General features: G+C 47.5%; 1 protein-coding gene across 1 annotated transcript in view; it reads right to left on the reverse strand.

Annotated features, from left to right (window-relative positions):
• Positions 1 to 13,773, reverse strand: part of LOC142796302 (glutamate receptor-like) — a 184,008-nt gene that overhangs the window by 142,802 nt on the left and 27,433 nt on the right. Inside the window, exons 4-5 of the mRNA XM_075886595.1 lie at positions 9,878 to 10,067; positions 8,238 to 8,455 (exon numbers count right to left, since the gene is read on the reverse strand). Coding sequence (XP_075742710.1) covers positions 8,238 to 8,455; positions 9,878 to 10,067 — 408 coding nt within the window. The remainder of the gene's footprint in view (positions 1 to 8,237; positions 8,456 to 9,877; positions 10,068 to 13,773) is intronic.

Here is a 13,773-nt window from a genome sequence, read left to right on the forward strand (position 1 = left end):
CCCTCGCGCCGCGTTGGACTTTCGGAGAAGTTACTCCCACGCTATTCAGGTCCCTACCGTATCTTACGCCAAGTAACTGACGTCACATACGAAATCACCCCTACGGACCCCGCCATCCTTCACCCTCACACTGACGTAGTGCATGTTACGCGACTCAAACCGTATTACTCCAGTGCCTCCTGATTAGCACCGGGTCGGTGCTCCAGCCGCCGGGGAAATCATGTAACGGTAGGATGAGAACGACGAAGAAGACAAAGAGGAGGACGATGTTGTCAGATCTGTGAGCCAACTGGGCGCCATCTTGTCCACCACCGAGTTTATTCCTCGTTTTATAAAGTAAAGTTATTCTCCCGTAACAATATTACTATCACATAAACTGTGACCCATTGGTACTGAAACTGTACATAAAAAGAGTTACCGTGTGCGCAACCGCGTGCTTAGATTTAAGAATGCCTTAAAAAGCCCAGACGTTGAAACTAATTCAGACCGCAAGCATTATACATAATGTCGTATAATTTCAATGAAAAATTTGTCTTTCTTACGTTGTCGTCAGTATTTGTGTAGCATTTTTAGTGACCAAGGGAAGGCACTGGTAATTTTTCAAATGAAAAAAAAAAGATACTTGTCCCAGAGGGCGCGCTGGTCGCCGAAGAGAGCGGACGCGCATGACGTCGGCTCCGTCTTCCAAGAACTATTTGCCAGTGATTTTCGGTCATTCAGCCCATGAATTTTACAACAACGCGTGCGGAAAGTGACCAGGATTCCACTGACACCAAAATTCTAGGTGGGAAAAGACTTTTTGCCGGATTTGAGAGGTTTTCAGCCCGCGCCTCTTTGGCCCGACGCTCACGAAAGCCGGCCACCCGACGAGACGCGCTGAGCGTCTCCTCTGACGCGGGCGCTTTCTTCGCCCAACAACGATGGAAGTCCAAGTGAACGGGGAGGATATCTCCCCCGAAGAGTTTCTGGAGGGTACGGATTGGTGCACCATCGGATCTAAGACCAAAGTTAACCGCGCAAACGCGCAGAGCAACACCCAGAACGGAGCCCCCTCCTGCACCGGCAAGGGAGCGGACTTCAACCGACAGCGTACGCGTCGACAACCGCGTAACATCAAGCAGCAAGTCATTAGAAAGAGCAAAATGCCACTACTCCCACGGAGCGATTGCAACATCGTGACAGCACAACTATGGGCCGTCCAGCGTGCCGAGGAAGCCGCTTCGAGACAAGGTCTCGGAACCACATTCGCAATGGGTGCCCAGGCCCACTAAAAAACACCGGACTCGAATCGCCTGGATTCAACAAATAAAGTTTATGTTCTTCTTGTCCCATTAACCAGGCATTTGTTGTAGCACCGTCGTGCACGTAATCCACCGATGAAAGCTGTCTGCTGAACGCTTACATAAGATTTTGTACTGGTGCAAGAACATGTGCGTACACGTGGTAAAGGCAGTGCCGCGCATAGCACCGTCAGCCACTAAGCTCTCCTGACTAGAGTTATCGACTGTCTCACATTTCATGGGGGACAGAATGCGGGAGAGAAATCATATGCGTATATTGTGCGAACGGTGGTACTGAACGAATTGCACAGATATGCGGACTTTTTACGACCTTTTTTTCTATCTTTTTTGGTAGCATACAGATGACTAATATCTAAATAAGAAGTTCAGCCACGCTACAGCAGTACGTAGCAGTACACAAGCTAATGACGCACAAAGCACAAACAGAGCAAAGGCGAGATTTATTTAGTGCGAAAGCGTGATGATAGTCGCCCAGGGCGAGCACTCCTATGAAAGGCAGAACGCGCTTTACTCGCGGGTAACGTTAAATTTGCATAGGCGTCGTGGACTGATTCAGTCAATAAAAACATATAGATATTAACCGTAAACTGTTGTCAACGCATTTTATCCGCCGATAATCAGCTCAGAGAGCACGCAACGAAGCGCCGCTGCGTGTATTTGTATACGCGCCACCGACCAACTATCCACACTTGCGCGAGGACGGTGCGGTCACCTATAGCATGATCTCACCACGAATACCACACAATGTCTAAAGGAGTATTTGAGCAGCAAACTTGATGAACTCTGTATACCAGTGCGGCTGAAACTGCTGTTGGTCATAAAAATATTTCAGCTGCACAGTCATTTGTACAAAGTCGCATCGCGATGACACCATTCGTTCCACATGCCTGTCCAACATGTGGGTTTTTAATAAACTATGCATGCTCATTACCAACTGCATGTCAACAAAGTGCATACGGAAACAATAACTGTAAAAGCCTGATTAAACACCAAAAGCATTTTTGTATCCTCAATCAAGTACCGCCTCTGTAAAGTTCCTGAAACATTCGAACATTGATTTGTTAGTTGCAAGGACGCCATCCTCTTTTTGCACGTCCTGCAGAGGGCTTATGAAGCACGACTGGACTAAAGTTGTCATAGTATCCATTATCTTGTACCAGACAAATGCAATGATAGGCCATACAACCTCGCCTTTGCATGTGAATACAGTAAAATGACCTTCCTCGGCTTAGAAATGAAGTGAAAGCAAAGTATATGATTTACAAACACAGGTGTCCTGTATACATGCTTCACAATACAACATGAAGTATTGCCCTAGTAATGCGTGTTACAAGCGCACATTGCCACAGGGCGTCAGGACATGCAATTAGTATAAAAACTTCTTCGTTTAAAGCCAGTCCTCCAATACAAAGGGCCCACCCACTACTGCACACTGAAGGCCTCGTAGTGGGTGCACAGTGAGTTCGAAAAGGCTTGATACGCTAAGTGTTTGAAGTGCCCACTAGAAACAGAATTTCTTTATCACATTAGACTCTTAAAGGAGAAGCTTAAGGATTCCCCATTTTTTTCGTTTACAAATTTTCAGCACCTATTAGGCTTTTACATAAGTGACTAACATTAGCTTGGTCACAATATTTGCGCAACTTGTGTGCCATTTTATGCATCAGTGTACTGGAATATCTGCCAGCTTATGAGCATGAGCTATTAAATGCGAAGCATTTCTCAGCGAACTTCGGCGACTTTGAGCGTGTCTGTCTGTCTGTCTGTCTGTCTGTCTGTCTGTCTGTCTGTCTGTCTGTCTGTCTGTCTGTCTGTCTGTCTGTCTGTCTGTCTGTCTGTCTGTCCACTTACGACTTATAGCTCTCCTGGCTGGTTCGATAATAATATTGATACCAAACTTAGTATGGCATAACGTGACTTTATGAAGAACATATTTCACTAGTCATAACATGAAAATTATGACACGTATGTCATGAATGTGATGATTTACGTTACATGCTCCTGCAGCTCTTGCGGTGGTTTCGGTCACATGACATGTTGCGAAACTGGTATGGTGTGACATGATTGCATGGCGAACACAAGCGACAAAACCTAACATGAGAATCATGACATGCTTTTCTTGTAACAACATGACTACATGCCGCGCTCATGATGCACTTGCAGTCGTATCGCTGGCGTCACATATACCAAATTTGGTATAACGGTACGTGAACGTATGACGAACGTATGTGGAAATATGATACTGGTGGAAATATGAGAAACATTAGATGTATGTCAGGTAACAACATGACTACATGCTACGCTCATGATGCGCTAGCTTCACATGTACCATACTCGGTATTACGCGATGCGAATGGACGACATAGGTAAGTGACACAACCGAACATGATAATCACGACATTGCGTGTCATGTAACAACATGACCACATGCCACACTCATGATGCGCTCGCGGCCGTTTCGCTAGCCTCACACATGCGAAATTTTGTATTACGTGACGCCAATGAATGATGAAGGTATGTGACTGGTGCAAACATATTAATCGGGAGATGCGTGTCATGTGAGAACATGACTACATGCCACAGTTAAGGTGCAAATACATTTTGACATGACGCGGTGTGCGTGGTCGCCTGCGTTGTTTTCATCGCATCACGCCCATGCTGGTCCTGCCATATACTCGCAGGCACGAGCCGCGCTGCATTGCTTGGACGCATGCGCATTTCAGTGCGTCCGGCGTCCCTCCGTCACGAAAAGTGGGAGACGCTGGCGCAACGCATCGGCGCGAAATGCAGCATGACGGATTTTGCGCCGGGTGCCGTCGGGCCGCGCCGGTGGACGCTGGTCGGGCCTGGCGTCAGACAATGAAGTGCTCGTGTTTTGCTAACGTAACGTCGCTGTGCCTAGCCTGCTCACGCGTTAACGCTAGATTGGAGTACATTGGGTCTTTCATGATGCACTCGAGGCCGTTTTGCTAGCTTCACATATACCGAATTTGGTGTTACGTAACGTCAATATATTAAGAAAGTATATGACTGGTGCAAACATGATAATCCTGGCAAGCGTGTCATGCAAGAACATGACAACATACGACACACAAAGCGTGTTAGCGGCCGTTTCAGTCGCTTCACATATACTAAATTTGGTATAACGTGACGTTAATAGATGAAGAAGGTGAACGACACATCGAAACATGAAAATCATGACACGTAAGCCTGGCGCGGCATCATTTACGTCAACATCGTAACATTGTGCTGATTTTAAAATGACCTATCAACCTTTTTCACTCGTGCTTCGCATACCATCGATCCGCACTGTACGTGGGATCTGCCAATGTTTTATGTTTGCACGTTAAGACACACCTGAGCACAGATGCAGAAAATATAAGCGATAATTCAGAAGACGCAGTGATTTTCTGCGTCGCCTACATTTCATTTTTAAGGGGCGAAGCTCCTTATGGCGTGGCTTGTGCGTCCCTCGTAGTACGTAACTACCAGTGGCACGTACCCGAAATAGGTTTAACATTTGACCTCCAAGGTGGTGCCAGTGAGAGATTTCTTCTGTGCGTTGTTTAACAATAAAAAATTGTGCTCAATGTACATGCCAATGGCTGCTAATGAGGAATGAGAGACAGGAGCATTCGGCTTTTAGTCAACGCGCACGCTGCGATCCCCATTAGCAGCCATTGGCATGTACATTGAACACTATCGGACAAGAAAAGGTTGCTACATTATACTCGCTGGGCGTAACCTCCTTAGTTTTAAAAAGGTTTAGCGAGCGTTGAGCCGCAGGGCCATGAATACAATGAACTAGTATATACCATGATTGAATTCGAGGTGGTTAAAGGGGGGAAGCAGATACGAAGCGCAAGCCGTAAGAAATTAAAAACTGAATCCTCCTGTCTCTTATTTCACATTAGCAGCCACTGGGATATACTATAAGCACTATCTGACAGGAAAAGGTTGCTACGTTATACTCTCTGGGCGTAACCTCCTTGGTTTTAGAAAGGTTTAGCGAGCATTGGGCCGCAGTGCCATGAATACAGTGAACTAGTATATACCATGAACTCAAGGTGGTTGAAGGTGGGAAGTAGATCCGAAGCGCAAGCCGTAAGAAAGTGTGCGTGTGCAACCTCTTGTTTAGTCCTTGGAATGTCCACTGAATGGCGGTGCTTCTATATGGGGAATATATGATAAAAAGATGCGAGATGGTGGGACTTGGAGTGTTGAATAGATGGACGAACGGACACAGACAGATGCATGGATGGACGCATGAACGGACGCAGGGGCGGATGCATGAACGAACGCAGGGACGGGCGCACGCACAGACGCATGGACGGTCACACAGACGGACGCATTGACGGACGAATGCTTCGCCCCACTCTCCATCGTTCACTCCGTGGATATGCTGCCATTTTTTTTCTCTTACTTTGACTTGTACTGTAGCATTTATTGCCGATGAACGCGCTGGGTGAAAAAAAATTGCCCGCAGCTTCCCTCGGGGGAACACTGAGGAGGATGCGGACCATATAATTGGTTAACGGGGTGTTAAAGTGCGACTTACTTGGGTCGATGGCTAAATTGGTTAACGTGGTTGTGAAATGGGGTGTTAAATTGCGACTTACTTGGGTCGATGGCTAAACTGGTTAACGTGGTTGTAGGAGGGGGTGTTAAATGAGTGAACACGTACACACGTATGCGAAAGGGCGGCGCTGGTCGAAGGGACGTCGATCATTGTGTTTGTGGATTCGTTGGAATTCATTTCACCGCGACCTTGGACGTCGACGCGCCGTACAAACCAACCGACGAGCGGCAACTGAGCGAGCGAGCGCCGACCTTGAGTATATATACAGCACGACGGCGCATGCACTGTCAGCTGTTGAATGTTCTCGAAGCACGACGCCACATGCGCGTCCACTGGAGAATCAGGAGAATTGTAGATGTCGAACGCGGTGTGTAGAGGAGGAAGGGTGCACAGATGGTGGAGGAGTGAAGCGCGCGCGGTGTGTAGAGGAGGAAGGGATGCACAGATGGTGGAAGAGTGGGCGACGGCGCGACGGCGCATGCGCGCGCGTCAGCTGTCGAATGTTCGAGAAGCGGTGCGGACGGCGCACTACAAGGCGCGAGTATAAGATGCTCCGCATCTAAAAAGCTCGTCCACATGTTCTAAGTAAGCACTTTTGTGGATGACATTCGCGCCAACGCTCTTCGCTTAGTCAAGGCCACGGTGTAAGGTACACGAAATGTAGGTGGGGACGATTCACGGCTTTCTTATTGGACGCGATCGGCCAGGTAAAGTAACAGAGACGCGCGTGCATCAGACCACTGCCAGCAGCGCATTTAGCTGCAAGCCAGCGCAACTGAAAAGAAAAAGAAGTTTCAGATACCGTTGCTGTAGCAACCGGCAAGGCCAGTGGAAACGCCGACGTTCAGAGAGCATCGCGTTTGGCGCGTTTGTCATGTCTCCGACGGAATTGCCAGAATCTTGCGCTATTACATCACTACGAGAATGCGACAATACTGCAAAACACAAGGCCTAAATATGGCTCAAGAAAGCTGTAACAGAAAGAAAGAGGCAAGGCTCGGCGACGTTTACACTCCTCTTGTTGCACTGTTCGAACATGTCTCGCCTTTGCGGTGCATGTTGCAGGAGATGCAATATATGCATTCACTAAGTCGTGAATGTAAATGAATCATCTTTGCTTTTTATGTTCGTGCATTACAATGATACGTTGCAATAAATACTTTTTTTTTCTGTTACAGGCATAGTGAACACTTTTTCAGTATATTACGTGGTGTATTCACTGCTTTTGGTTTGCACGTTTTCAGTATCATTCATAAAGAGGTCCACTGACTGTTGAATGCGAAAAAAAATACCGTAATGCGCTTCACGTGCACGCACAATATCAAGGGTTGGTGAAATCAGCGAGAATATTGGCGCAGGGTCCCCAGTAAACATGGATCGATACCAACAGGCAATCACACAGTCGTGAACTTCACACCGCATATGGAGCATTAGAGCGGCGATAATAGAAATTGGCGCAACCCGAAACGGTAGCTTTGTAACGCGCGCCAATAAATTGGTCCAGGTATCTAAGTGGTTGCTTCTCTTTTAAAGAGCAATCACGTGCTCTTGTTCAAGTTCTGCTTTTCTGGTCATCTCAAGAAGGTGCGTCCCACCACGCTGTTCGTGCGCTCCCCAGATCCAGCTTGCCAATCCGAGTGCCCCATCTACCATCAGCGAATACAGGAAAACCAGCGCATTTAAATGAAGAGCGGCTCCATACAAAATTGTGGAAAAGATGACAATTATTTCGTGTCTGTTAGGCTCCAAGCAGTACGAATCCACAGGACATGCGAGAACCATCTTCAAATACCGGCATGCGTTTCATAGAGACCACGCGGGCGCGCGTCTCGGACTCTCGTCGTGCTTCGTGAGAATAGTGATGAATTTTCACTCTTTGGCAGAAAGAACGCTCCCGTGCAACTACATTTATATTTCCCGCGAAGGACCGGTTGTTATAGCAACGCCTCTTTTTCTTTTCAAGTTGCGTCTACTCTCCGCTGGCAGTGCTGCCGGCAGTGGTCCGACGAATGCGCGTCGCTTTGACTTCCCCTGGTCGATCTCGCCTCGCAAGTGTCCCCACCCAAAGTGTTTGTATCTTACACAGTGGTCAAGGCAGATCTGTGCGTAACTGGCGCTAGATTATTAGGGTGAAATAAGTTAATATTGTCAGCATGCATCATACACGCGGGGACCATCCGTTCGTCCTTGCCCAGTAATTATGCCAGCTGTGACGTGTAACCATCACACTCTGTCAGCAATTGCGTGATTGCTGAGAAAGTGTAAAATAAAAAGGAGTGGCATAGTCAGTGGCATGGCCACAAACTTTCGCCGAACCAATTTTAGAATTAACAAAGTGTCCCTTAATTTTTTCGTACCCTTAGCATGGCAGTGAGGATGCTTCCGGCCAGCGTATAAGGTCGAACGGCTGAGCGTTGCGCCAGGTCCTGTATGTTGCGGATCACGGCCTCCTGGGACTTGACCATGAGGCAGGCGCGCATCTGGCCGGCGAACGCGAACACAAGCACAGTGACGGCCAGCCACCAGAAAGCGGTCACCATGCGGGAAGCTTGGCGGCCAGGTGGCGCAGTGGAGCCTGCACGAACATCGCGATACGGCCACTACAAGTAAGAAATACCTAAAAATCTCTATAGGGGCAATGACGCGAAAAGCTTCAGTTGTTTTTTTTTGCGCCAAATGAAAGGTAAAGCCTTCATAAGCCTAGAAATGTCTCGGTAAGTGTAAATGCGCCTAAAAAAGTCAACTACAGCATGTTCTAAAATGTTATTTCCGAGTATTATGGTAATGTAACGTCAAAACACACTGCATAAACTACTACTCCCATGCTTGAGCAAAAATGATATGACGTTTCCAGAGCCCCTCCGGCACATCACTGCAATGGTGACACACGACCAACCACTTTGTATGCACGCCTTTTCACTGAAAAAAGTGCGCAATAATTTCCAAAAGTGTCGTGTAACGTTACGAACGCCCCGCCGCGGTGGTATAGTGGCTAAGGTACTCGGCTGCTGACCCGCAGGTCACGGGTTCAAATCCCGGCTGCGGCGGCTGCATTTCCGATGAAGGCGGAAATGTTGTAGGCGCGTGTGCTCAGATTTGGGTGCACGTTAAAGAACCCCAGGTGGTCGAAATTTCCGGAGCCCTCCACTACGGCGTCTCTCGTAATCATATGGTGGTTTTGGCACGTTAAACCCCACATATCAATCAACGTTACGAACACAGTGGCGGGAAGCATGCCGTGGCGGCGTCCCGCCCGTCGGTGCCTCCGCTCGGCAGCCAGCGGCACGCTGTCCACATTCGCAGCGCCGCGAAAAAAAGTCGTTTCATCTAGCGACAAGAATGGGCATGTCGAGATGCGCGCACCCACCTGCTAGCTGCCGGCTCGCGGCTTGTCTTCTCCGCGATAGACGGAGAAAGAAAAAAGCATGGGTGAGGAGGCGCCGCTGACTTGAGAAGGAAGGGAGGAAATGCAGGCGCTCATTGGTGGTCTGCTTGCGCGGGAGCTGGCGGCAGCGGCAAAAATAGCCCAGCGAGCGCTTCAGTCGGCGGCAGAAATTCCACGACGCTCGGCGTGACATGTGCAAAGCGGCGTCCCGCGAGCGGCGCGCGGGAGAGCGCGGCGCCGCCAGTGTGTTCGTACCTTAATAGCGTATAGATAGAAGTTATGAAGAATTGCTAGACGATGGCACAAAGCTTGTTTTTTACTCAGGATAATCCGGAAAGCCGCGAGAATACTGACGAGCCAACGGTTTTTGCCCCAATGCGCAGTAGTTGGGGCTCGTTTCGACTAAATAAATGCTCAGGTATAAAGAAGTACAATTGTCATAAACAAACAATATGCCATTAGCTTCGAAAAAAGTAGGTGAATGTTGCTATGAATCAATGTTAGTGTGGGGAAAAGTCATATTTTACTGAAATTATTAGTTTGAATTTAGGTGCTAGCCTAATTTGGTGCTCATGTATTCAACGTTCATGGGCTGAATTAAAAACTACTCGCCTTTTCCCAGCAGGTTTTCGAAGTATTCCCAGGCATGACCGAAGAAGTGCTCGACGTAGTAGCCACAGTGGAAGCGTTTGCTTCCCTGCGTGACGTTTATGTACGTAGCCCACCGTTGCTCGTAGAAACGATCCAGTCCCGTCGAAAACAGCGACAAAGTCATCATAGCGAACACTACGCACACCCACACCTGCGAGAGAAAAAAAGGAAACAAGAAGTGATGGGAGGTAATGATTGCAAAACGCAGCGGAAACTATGGCCTTTAGCAGACTAATCGACAAGAAAGTTTTCTGTCTTCTGACTCCCGCCTTGTACGACCTGCAATTCTTGGGTAAGCGTCCCTATCGTCCCGTGAGCTTTCAGAGGACCCTCTCCTCACAGCCGCATATGTTTAATGCCGTACGGTTGGTCATTCCAAAGATATGAGCGCATTTTGTGCCAATGCCCATTCTATCAGGCTCAGCGACGTCTTTTTGGTGACAGACACGGCCGTCTCGATGAAAGACTGCTGTCAGAAAAGAAGATACCGGAACTTTGTCCCACGGTTTCGTGCATGCACAAGGCCATAAAAGTTCTACAGAGCTCCCTTAAGGCGGGCGACCGGACTTGGCGGGTGCCTGTGCACTACCACTGCGAGTTTGTATTGTATGTGTTCTCACTAACCGTTCATTTCTTGTTTTTAACATTAGAGTGCCTTATGAACGGGTACACCGAGACTTCAGCGACGTATTTCTGTCGCAGAAATCGTGTCTAAGGAATGTACACAATCAGATGGCAAAGAAAAGACGCCGTTGTCACCGGGAGTAGATCTCAAGATCACTTAGTTCGCAAGCAAAAAGATGCCTGGAACGCAATACACTGGGTCACGTCACAGATTTTGGTGTCTTTACAAAAGTGTCTTTTAGATGTCTCGCTTTGCCCTTAGAGTGATCTTGGTCGGTGAGACAGCGTTACTTACAAAGCCGGAAGGTCTCTCATTTCGCTTGATGCAGCGGCTGCGCTTGCGAAAGCAGGGCGCTGCTCACACACGAAGAAGTAGCAATTGAAACAGTTCACCTTCGTCCTGTACACTTGTGTGAACCATTAATATATCGTTTGCGTTTGAGCAGAGTGCTTTATGCGTCGAACTGTGACAGTCCACGCTGACCCTGTCTATGTTCTTTTCGTGTGTCCTCTCTGCTAAAAAAGCAGGCTGCAAGTTTCAAAGTGCTTGCCCGTTCTTCACGTGGCATTACCATTTGTTGCGATTTCAATAATTATTTCACACTTGTGGCTAAACAATGTCCAACAAAAGTTTGACTAGCTCTTCGAAAGCAGGTTTCACTTTCGTGTTTAACTGATTCTTCTAAGAGATGGATTATTCAAGTTTTTTTCTTCTGATTACGCTCTCAACGCAGCTACCAAAAGGGTTTGCAGAACCATTGATCATGAACGTTAGTCGTCAGGGTGGAGATGTGCAACCAAATATCCATGCGGGTACAGCCATATTAACGGTGCTATAACTGCCAAAAACCAATTTACATTGTGCAAGCTCTGTTATATCAATGTAAAGTAAACATTCCGCTACTTCTCGAAGGACACGTGCTACTTCCGTGTTGCGCCAATGTTTATGACGGAGGGATCAACAAAATTTTCTCTTCCTCCTAATGCTTCTCTATTTTTTCTCTTCAGCCTTTTCCCCCAAACTTGTTCAGAGCAGAAAACCTAACGAGTTCTTAGGTAATCTCCCTGTGTTTTTCCTTTTTTTTACCTCTTTCTCTCTTGAGCTGAGTCTTAATAAAGCTTTTTCCACCAATACCCCAACGCGTCCACCGCCTTTTATTTGGATAACAAGGTCAAGAAACGTATACCATCAGCCGCTGAAAAGAACATAGCAGAGCGTGTTGGAGCAAGGTCGCTAGTAAGGATGATAGTGTGGCAGAATGATTGGCAAGCGGTAGCGTTTTGTGTACCTGTATATTCCAAGCTCCCCACTTCGCCTTTTGCAGTATTCCACTTTACAGTTGCGTTTTTGTCGCTCTGAAGGTAAGAGTAGTTTCTTAGAGATAATTGAGCTGTGTACGTTCTAAGGGCCAGGCATGGCGAGATCAAATATAGGCATGTCGGCGTGATAAGCGCTTAACATGAACAAAAAATGACAGCATATCCACGGAGTGAATGATGGAGAGTGGGGCGAAGAATTCGTCTGTCCATTCGTTCTTGCTTCCATCCGTCCATGCGTCCGTCAGTGTGACCGTCCATGCGTCCATCAGCCCGTCCGTGCGTGCGTCTGTTCGTGCGTCCGTCCCTGCGTTCGTCCATGCAGCCGACCCTGCGTCCGTTCATGCGTCCATCCATGCATCTGTCTATGTGTCTGTTCGTCCATTTATTCATCACTCCTAGTACCACCATCTCGCATATTTTCATCATATATTCCCCATATAGAAGCACCGCCATCCAGCGGACATTCCAAAGACTAAACGAGAGGCGGCACACGCACACTTTCTTACGGCTTGCGCTTCGGGCCCACTTCCCACCTTTAACCACCTCGAGTTCATGGTATATACTAGTTCACTGTATTCATGGCACTGCGGTCGAACGCTCGCTAAACCTTTCGAAAACCAAGGAGGTTACGCCCAGCGAGTATGACGTAGCAAACTTTTTCAGTCAGATAGTGCTCAATGTACATGCCAATGGCTGCTAATGGGAAATGAGAGGCGGAGAATTCGGCTTTTACTTTCCTACGGCTTGCGCTTCGTATCTACTTCCCATTTTTAACCACCTCGAGTTCATTCATGGTATATACAAGCTCATTGTATTCATGGCACTGCGGCTCAACGCTCGCTAAACCTTTCTAAAGCTAAGGAGGTTACACCCAGCGAGTATAACGTAGCAACCCTTTCTTGTCAGATAGTGCTCAATGTACATGCCAATGGGTGCTAATGGTGATCGCAGCCTGCGCGTTAACTAAAAGCCGAATGCTCCTGTCTCTCATTCTCCATTAGCAGCCATTGACGTGTACATTGAGCACTATTTTTTATTGTTCAACAACGCACAGAAAAAGTCTCTCACCGGCACCACCTTGGAGTTCAAAATGTTATACTTGTTACATACTACGGGGGATGAATGGGTGCCGCTATAAGTAGCTTTGCCCCTAAGAAACAACAACGCCGTTAAGTAAGACACTCCTACATGCAAAATAAGTGCTTGGTTCATTCGCGGTATATTCACGAGTCATGTAGGCGTGTATAGGTACTAATCGCTGTTTATTTTCAAGGCGCCTCCTTTGTATATGTCACACGACAGTCTGAGACCTCCAAAAGACAAGGATTGACGCCAGCAATATCAAGAGTGGTATGTTCAAATATATGTGACCACCGTTAACTAGGTGGAAAAGACCGAGGAAATTATAAGTGAGGGCTTCTCCACAGAAGGCTCCCCTAACAACCTACGCTTCCCTCACAAATTGTAATGCTCTCGAAGATGCCACTGTCTGCTTCGGCTGCGCGAAAGATCAGGACATCTTGATGATGGCTCCTAGCGAGGCTTGAGAATTTTCACGACGTAGGTCGTAGTAAAGATCTTCGATAACGTGCGGCCACTCTTTGAAAGGAGGGGAACTCCACACAACTCACTCTTCTGATCTCGGCCCCTTGCGTATTTCTTCTGCGGGCTGCTCTTCCACTGATTTTTCATCGGAGCTTGGCGTTCTTCAATTGCTCCGCACAAATCTAAACCCAGAAGCCTTATTTTGATAGCACGGATACTGTCAAGCTAAATTTCTGCGTACTAACTCACATGCATACTGATTTCCGCACTTAGCTGTTCACACAGGTGTCTAGAAATATGGCTGGGCAAAGATACTTTGAAATTGTATCGCGATACACTACAAAATATACTGAGGCTAAATGTATTGA

The sequence above is a fragment of the Rhipicephalus microplus genome, chromosome 2, assembly GCF_043290135.1.
Source record: "Rhipicephalus microplus isolate Deutch F79 chromosome 2, USDA_Rmic, whole genome shotgun sequence".
Lineage (NCBI taxonomy): Eukaryota > Metazoa > Arthropoda > Arachnida > Ixodida > Ixodidae > Rhipicephalus > Rhipicephalus microplus.